Consider the following 7,642-nt stretch of genomic DNA (forward strand, 5'->3'; position numbering starts at 1 on the left):
GGCTGGGACTGGTTTCTGTCCTGCCTTGTCCCTACGGAGCTGAGGGGTGAGGGCACTAGAAGGCTCCTGCATGCCCCTCCACATCGCCACTGTTCTCCAGCTTTGTCTTGTTCTCTGAGGTTATTTGTCAGCACACACTGCCCCTGTCTCCACTGCTTCAGGGCTCCCTGCCATGTTTCCCCCACTGAGCAGCTAGAAGAATGAGCTCGAGTTTGGATATCACTTTGTCCTTGGTTCTCTCCCTCCGCCGCCTACCTTCCACACTGTGCTGGGTTTCCACCTTCTGCTGCTCCCCTTGCCAGGCTACCAAGACGCATATCCTGCAGGCTTGCCTGTCCTCTCATGCCTGGACTTGCCCAGCTGCCCCTTCCCTCTGTTCTCACACAGGAACTCAGAACCCCATTTCCCGGGAGGTGCAGCGATTTGATGGGTGGCACAACCTCATGGAGCACAGATGGGGCAGCAAAGGTAGGTGAGGGCCAAGTGGAAACAGGCCTAGGGGCAGGGTTACCCGAAGGGGCAAGGGCTGGCAGGTACCAGCAGAGGCTCATGCATTCTTAAGGTTTTAGGATCTGTGGTATGGAGGGAAGCCTGGGAGAGGGGAGGTAAGGGAGCCCCACTGAGGATTTATCTTTGTTCCTACCCCTCCTACCCCAGGCTCTCGGCTCCAGCGCCTAGTTCCAGCCAGCTATGCAGATGGTGTGTACCAGCCCTTGGGAGAACCCCAGCTGCCCAACCCCAGAGACCTTAGCAACACTGCCATGAGGGGCCCTGCAGGGCAGGCCTCCCTGCGAAAGCGAACAGTGCTGGGAGTCTTCTTTGGTGAGGGCCTCAACCTCTGGGGGAGGGAGGCCAGTAGGGTCAGCTGGACACCTCTATGTCTGAGGGGGGAGTCAGGAAGTGAGGGAGAGAAGTGATGGTGGGTCTTAGAGATGTGGGTGAGAGATGAAGGGGCAGGCAATGGGATGGGGTATTCTTACCCAAAACTGGATTTGCCTCTTGGTGGGTATTTAGCCAAAAGACACAAGAAAGCCAAGATTAGAGAGTTTTACTTGGAACAAGTAAGGGAAAACATGGAGGATATTTCCCAAAGCAGTCTGTTCCCGAATAACAAAACTGGGGAAGTTTTAAGCTAAGGGTCTGTATGGATTCACGAAGGCACTTGTGCAATGGAGAATTCAGCCTAGAATTTAGGCTAAAGTCATCATAGAATGACGGAGTCCAGGTCTTAATTGATGGAAGTCACAAGGGCCAGCAAGGGTTGGCATCAATTGTCTGCCTTTAATCGATCTGATATCTGAATATTCAAAGAAGTTTAAATCCTGCAAAGATAACTCAAGAATGTGCTTTGAGCGAGTAGTCATAAATCACAAGATGTCTGGGGCCTAAAAGGATTTTTCTTAAGTCAAGAAAGCTATGTCTTGTATTTCTTTTTCTGGGGAAGGAAAAGTAGAGGGAGAAAGTCTGAGTGGGGGAGGCATAAATTTGCCCCACACTGAGCTGCCGATGGGACTACAGGTAGAGGCTGGAGCCTGACAATAATCTGGCAGGGGCTCTTGGTGGACCCTGTTTTCACTCATGGTCCCTGTGACTCCTGGGACAGTCTCAGGCCAGGGTTCTGATTTTGACAAGAGGGCTGGAGGCCGGGGTGTCAAAATGGGGGTGCTAGGGTGGGTGGTCTGACTCCAGTGACTGTGGGTTGTTGGCTCCCAACAGGAATGTTGGGCTCCTGCTGGCCACCCAAGGTGCCTACATTTGATTCCCAGTGTCCGGTGTTGCAGTGAGACTGGCAGTTTCTCTGGGCAGGCTGCTCCCAGCTGCATGTTGGAGCAGGTGTTCCCAGCCTGACTGCCCAGGCACACTCACCCGGCACCTCCCAGTTACCAAGGAGAGGACCAAACCGGCAACGAAAGCAGTTTGGACCAGGGTGTAACAAAGCACTGGGAAAGGTGGAGGAGGTCAAGACTTGGACTTGCCAAAAATGGCTGAGTCATCTTTTGAAGCTTCAAAGGGAGTTGGGGAGTCTAGATACCTGATGCTGAAGGGAGAGTGGTCCTTAGCTGGTCCTTGCACGCCCTCCCCCGTTGTGGACAGGCTACCACGTGCTCTCGGACCTGGTGAGCGTGGAGACCCCGGGCTGCCCAGCCGAGTTTCTCAACATCCACATCCCGCCCGGGGACCCAGTGTTCGACCCTGACCGGCGCGGGAACGTGGTCCTCCCCTTCCAGAGGAGCCGCTGGGACCCCGAGACCGGACAGAGCCCCAGTAATCCCCGGGACCTGGTGAGACGAGACGGGCGGGGTGCCGGGTTCTGGGCCGGGCCGGGCGGGGAGAGACTCCCACCCCCTCGCCCACCGACACCCGCCTCCGCTACCCGACCCCGGCTCACCCCGGCTCACCCTCCTGGTGCCCCCGCAGACCAACGAGGTGACGGGCCGGCTGGACGGCAGCGCCATCTATGGCTCCTCGCCCTCGTGCAGCGACGCGCTGCGGAGCTTCTCCCGCGGGCAGCTGGCGTCGGGGCCCGACCCCGCCTTCCCCGCGACGCACAAAGCCCCCCGCTCATGGGGACGGCGGCCGACCCCGCCACCGAACAGCGCGGGCCCGGGGGCTGAACGGCGGGGCGGCGGCGCGGGGCGGGCTGCGGCGGCCGGGGCGCGGGGCGGGCTGCGGACGGCAAAGTTGCGCTGCCCGCGGTCGCGCCGCCGCCCAGCTCCTCCCCTGCGGCCCCGCGTCGCGTCCAGCCTTCGCGGCGGAGCGAGGGAACCGCGACCCCTTCCTGCAGGCGCCGGGCCTGCTGTGGGGCCGCTACCACAACCTGTGCGCGCAGCGGCTGGCCCGCGAGCACCCGCAATGGGGGGACGAGGAGCTGTTCCAGCAGGCGCGCGAGAGGGTCGTCGCCACCTACCAGGTCCGTCACTCGGCCTCTCTCCGCCCTCCCTCCCCGCCTTCCTCCCCCCTCCCCCAGGCTGCTGCGCGGGAGACTCCGCTGCCCCGCAGAGCCCTCCATCGTCGCACAAGCAGCCCCCGGAAACGCCCTTTTCCAGGAGGACACTGCTCCCCAGAACTGGAGCTAGCGGCTAGGAATGGACCCCGAAGATGAGGAGCAGGCGAAGGGCTATTATACACGAGACTGGGCTGTGGTTATTAGTTATTAGCCCACTCCCATCCCATGTTCCTAGTGGGGCACAGGCCTCCGCACCTGTCCTGTTGCAGTTGCCCCCCTCGTGACTGCCCCTGCCTGGCCCTCATCTCCCACCTAAGCCTTCCTTGGGCTCAGACCCCTCCCAGCGTGGCTGCTCCAGCCCTTGCCTCCCTTTTGCCCTCTCTTGACCCTCAGAACACTGTTCCGTATGAGTGGCTGCCCAGCTTCCTGCAGAAAACACCCCCCAAGTATGCAGGTGAGGGGATGGGGAAGGAGAATGGGAAAGCTAGCAGGAGTTTTTTGGGGCAGGGAGAAGGGGTGTGTGGGGGGGGGGGAGGGGGGAGGAGGCTGGGTGGTTTAAGGGCTAAGTGTTACTATCCTCCCTCTTCTCCCCTTCCCCCAGGACACAGCCCTTTCCTGGACCCCAGCATCTCCCCAGAGTTCCTGGCCGCTTCTGAGCAATTCTTCTCTACCAGGTGCCTCCTGGCGGCTACATGAGGTGAGGGCAAAGTGCAAAGGTTTGTGTATTGGGAGGAGTGGGGATGTCATTTGAGAAAAATCTGTCCTCAGGAGCCCTCAGGAAAGGATTATCAGTCTGAAGTGTGCTAATTTCCCCAGGGAACAGTGAATTTGGAGGGGGAAGAACAATTGTTAAAAAAGACATCATTGTGATTTTTAAGCACTTTATGTCCACTTTCCCACAGCTGGTGTATATATTAACTCCCCAATTAAACACAGGCTAATCGAGGCTGAGGATGAGTCACGAAGCCCGCTGGTCTGAACCTTAGGTCTTGACACTGCACTGGGGGCATTTTTAGCTGTAAGCAGAGGAGCCAGGTCTTGCGGGGAATTATAATAAAAGAAGTGTGAGAGCTGAAGAAACATTTTGACTCCAAAATAATGAAAAGGGAATTTTAAAGTAAAAAAAAAAATTTAATTAAATGTATATGGAACAAAACATGTCAGTTTATTTTTTACAATTGCATTATAATTTGAAAACAATTCATAGGTTAGGGGCGCCTGGGTGGCTCAGGCAGGTAAGCAGCTGCCTTGGGCTCAGGTCATGATCCCAAGGTTCTAGGATTGAGCCCGCATCAGGCTCTCTGCTTAGCAGGGAGTCTGCTTCTCCCTGTCCCTCTCCCTCTGCCCCGTCCCCCTGCTCATACTCACACTCTCTCTGTCAAATAAATAAATAAAATATTTACGAAAAAACAATTCATAGGTTAGATTTTCTTACTCTGAAACAATTTTTGGATATGCCTAATAATAGCCAAGAAATCATAGCAATGGACTTATCCACAGATAAGTAATTTCGAAAGAACAATGAAAAATCCTTTAAAAATGTTTTAACTTACATATATATGTTATATATATGTGTGTGTGTGTATATGTATATATATGTGTGTGTGTATATATGTGTGTGTGTGTGTGTGTGTGTATATATATATATATATACACATCTCTCTTCAGAGAGGTCCTGTGCGTTGCCCATGGTCACACAGCTGTTCACTAACAGAGCAAGGACCCAGACCTAGATGTTCTAGTGCCTTTGTCAATCATGCTGTCAAGTCTCCTAAAATAGAAGTAAAGTTTTAGATCCCTTGTGTGTTGTGGAGACCTGCTCTCAGCAGCATGAGCTTCGGATGGGGACATCATTCACCCCGAGTGGGGAATCAACCTATGGAGGAGGAATGGCCTGCTGGTTTCAGAGGGAACATCAGCACTGGGTGGTTCCAGGGCATGGACTGTGGTGTGGGGAGAGCCTGTCTGCTCAACCTCCAACCCCGTCTTCTCTCCCCATTCCCAAAGCATCCAAATCTACGAATAGCTGAAGATGTGGACGCGCTGCTGCTGGGCATGGCCTCCCAGATCGCTGAGCGAGAGGACCATGTCGTGGTGGAGGATGTGCTAGGTGACGCTGAGGCTGTCCCTGCAGGCTGGGCACTGCTGTCACCTGGGTGGGGATTCTGCTGGAGCTCCAGTGTCAGGCCAGGAGGAGTGACCGGGGCTGGGAGCCTGCACTCTCTCACTGCTCAGACACCTGTTGACCATGGTTCCCTCTGTGTGATTCTGGTCCCCCTGGGGCTGGTTGGAGACTGGGTCCTGGGCTAGTGGAGCTGTGGTGGCCCGGTGCTCCCTCAGATTCTCTGCTATTTCATCCCCAGATTTCTGGCCAGGACCCCTGAAGTTTTCCCGTACAGACCACCCGGCTGGCTGTGTGCAGAGGGGCTGGGATCTGGGCCTGCCCTCTTATACCAAGGCCAGGGAAGCACTGGGTCTGCCTCCCATTACCAGATGGCAGGACATCAACCCTGCACTCTCCCAGAGCAACCACACCGTAAGGAGGGGTTGGGACGCAGAGGGCAGGGTGGGAGGGCCAAGGCACATTGGCCCAAGACATGGAAGGAAGACAGTGAGGCACAAACACTAGAGACAAGTCCCTGGTGAGAGGGATGGGACTCGCCCACGTGGTTTTTCCCAATATCATCTACGAGGATGGAAGTTACCAGACCAGCAGGATTTGGCAGTAGACCTTGTGACTCTGCAGATCCAGCAAATGTTTGTTGAGCATGTCTTGCACGCCAGGCACTTAATAAGCATTATCTCGTTTACTCTTCCCAACAGCCATCTGAGCAGGTGTGGAAGGTCCTCAACCCAGGAACAAGCTGTACTTTTTTATACACTGACACTCGGGCTGCCTTTGGGGAGTCAACTGTTACTCCCTGAGCTGTCGCCTGGGCCACGTGGCATTGCCTGCCAGCCAACAGAGCAGTTTTGGTGGCCTTACCATCTTGGCATAGTGGCGTTTCTACGATTGCACGCTGGTTTTACTGCTTTCGTCCTTACTGTTTAGAAGATTGTTGGAAAGTGGAGAAGTGAAAGGCCGATGAAGAGGCAATATGCACGTGGGGCGTATAAACTTTATACAGTCAATAGAAAGGTAGGAATCACCAGGCGAACCAAAAGTAGCAAGTCTTTAGCTCCCCTGGGCCTCGCTGGAATTTAAGCTGAGCAAATGTTTGTTTACATTGCAGAGAAAAGAACTAAAGTTAAGGTCAGGTAGAAAATGCTGCTCATAGAAGGTTGAAGTCTGTCTCCAAAAGGCAATGTGTATGCAGGGATTTGATTTATACAAACTTTTTTAGCTCTCAAGAATAGAAACCTTTTCGGGGCACCTGGGTGCCTCAGTCGTTGAGTGTCTGCCTTTGGCTCAGGGCGTGATCCCAGAGTTCTGGGTTCGAGCCCCACGTCAGGCTCCTCCGCTGGGAGCCTGCTTCTTCCTCTCCCACTCCCCCTGCTTGTGTTCCCTCTCTCGCTGGCTGTCTCTCTCTCTGTCAAATGAATAAATAAAATCTTTAAAAAAAAAAAAAAGAACAGAAACCTTTTCTACACATCATTCTACCTTTCCAATTTTTGTAGTGATTTTGACCCTCAACTTTCATATCTTTTTGAGAACAAGCCACATAGGGAACTGGCTGCCTGTTTTATTCCAACTTTCTACAAGAGGCAGCTGAATCTGTGAGCGAGTTCCCATAAATGAGTTAACTTGTGTAAAGCACTCAGAGCGGTGCCAGGGGCATAATAAGTGAGGGATCGTCACTGTCATTTATTATTATCCTCCCTGGGGCTGATCCCTGCGAACTACCCTTGCCCCAGGGTGGGTGCCGGGTCCTTGCACTCACTCTTGTCCCTTCTTGGCCCCAAGTGCTGGAATCCACAGCTGCCCTGTACAACCGGGACCTGTCCCGGCTGGAGCTGCTCCCTGGGGGGCTCCTGGAGAGCCATGTGGACCCCGGGCCCCTCTTTAGCGCTATTGTCCTCAACCAGTTTATGAGGCTGCGGGACGGCGACCGCTACTGGTTTGAGAACACCAGGAATGGGTAAGGCCTGCCTGGGTCCCTTCCTCAGACTTACCTTGGCCTGGGCCCCAGGCCCTCTGCATGTAATGTCAGCAGCCCCACGGGCCCTTGAGTCCCAGCTGGCCTCCCCACTTCCTCAGCCCCTCTGGGTCTCTTTCCTCATCTGGGTCCTCGGGCCAGAACAGGCATCTCTCTCCCAATGCAGCAGCTCCCCGCCTCTCCCTCCTGCAGGCTGTTCTCTGAGGAAGAAATCGCAGAGATCAGAAACACTTCCCTACGGGATGTCCTAGTGGCTGTCACCAACTTGAACCCCAGTGCCCTGCAGCCCAGTGTCTTCTTCTGGCATACGGGTGAGTGGCCAGGGGGTGCTTGGAGGGGCCTGGAGTCGGGTGTCTCATCCCGCCTCAGCCATGGGCCTGGTTCAGGGGCGGCTCGGCAGTAGACTCCAAAGAGTCAGTGAGCCATGGTTCTGCCCTTGGGAACTTTGGTTCCGGGCACCACGGTGGCCGCATGTGGCTGTGTAGGTCCCCTTCCGCACAACCCCAGGAGGTACCCAAGTGGGGTCAAGACTAAGACTCAGAGAGACCTAGGGAGGAAGGCTCCCATCGGCTGGGCTGAGCCTGGGGTGGGTGGGATA

General features: G+C 55.2%; 2 protein-coding genes across 2 annotated transcripts; both read left to right on the forward strand.

Annotated features, from left to right (window-relative positions):
* The first annotated feature begins 3,002 nt into the window (after positions 1-3,002).
* LOC148108082 (dual oxidase 1-like) lies at positions 3,003-6,508 on the forward strand. The gene is made up of 5 exons (XM_087853785.1): positions 3,003-3,401; positions 3,549-3,644; positions 4,955-5,057; positions 5,311-5,483; positions 5,771-6,508. The coding sequence occupies exons 1-5, from the start codon at positions 3,354-3,356 to the stop codon at positions 5,870-5,872; spliced, it is 522 nt and encodes a 173-aa protein (XP_087709911.1). The 5' UTR covers positions 3,003-3,353; the 3' UTR covers positions 5,873-6,508.
* LOC148108083 (dual oxidase 1-like) lies at positions 6,033-7,486 on the forward strand. Its single transcript, XM_087853881.1, has 3 exons — positions 6,033-6,051; positions 6,852-7,026; positions 7,237-7,486. The coding sequence occupies exons 1-3, from the start codon at positions 6,033-6,035 to the stop codon at positions 7,445-7,447; spliced, it is 405 nt and encodes a 134-aa protein (XP_087710007.1). The 3' UTR covers positions 7,448-7,486.
* The last annotated feature ends 156 nt before the right edge of the window (positions 7,487-7,642 follow it).

The sequence above is a fragment of the Ursus americanus genome, chromosome 22 (assembly GCF_024610735.1).
Source record: "Ursus americanus isolate L20-20 chromosome 22, mUrsAme1.1.p, whole genome shotgun sequence".
Classification (NCBI taxonomy): Eukaryota; Metazoa; Chordata; class Mammalia; order Carnivora; family Ursidae; genus Ursus; species Ursus americanus.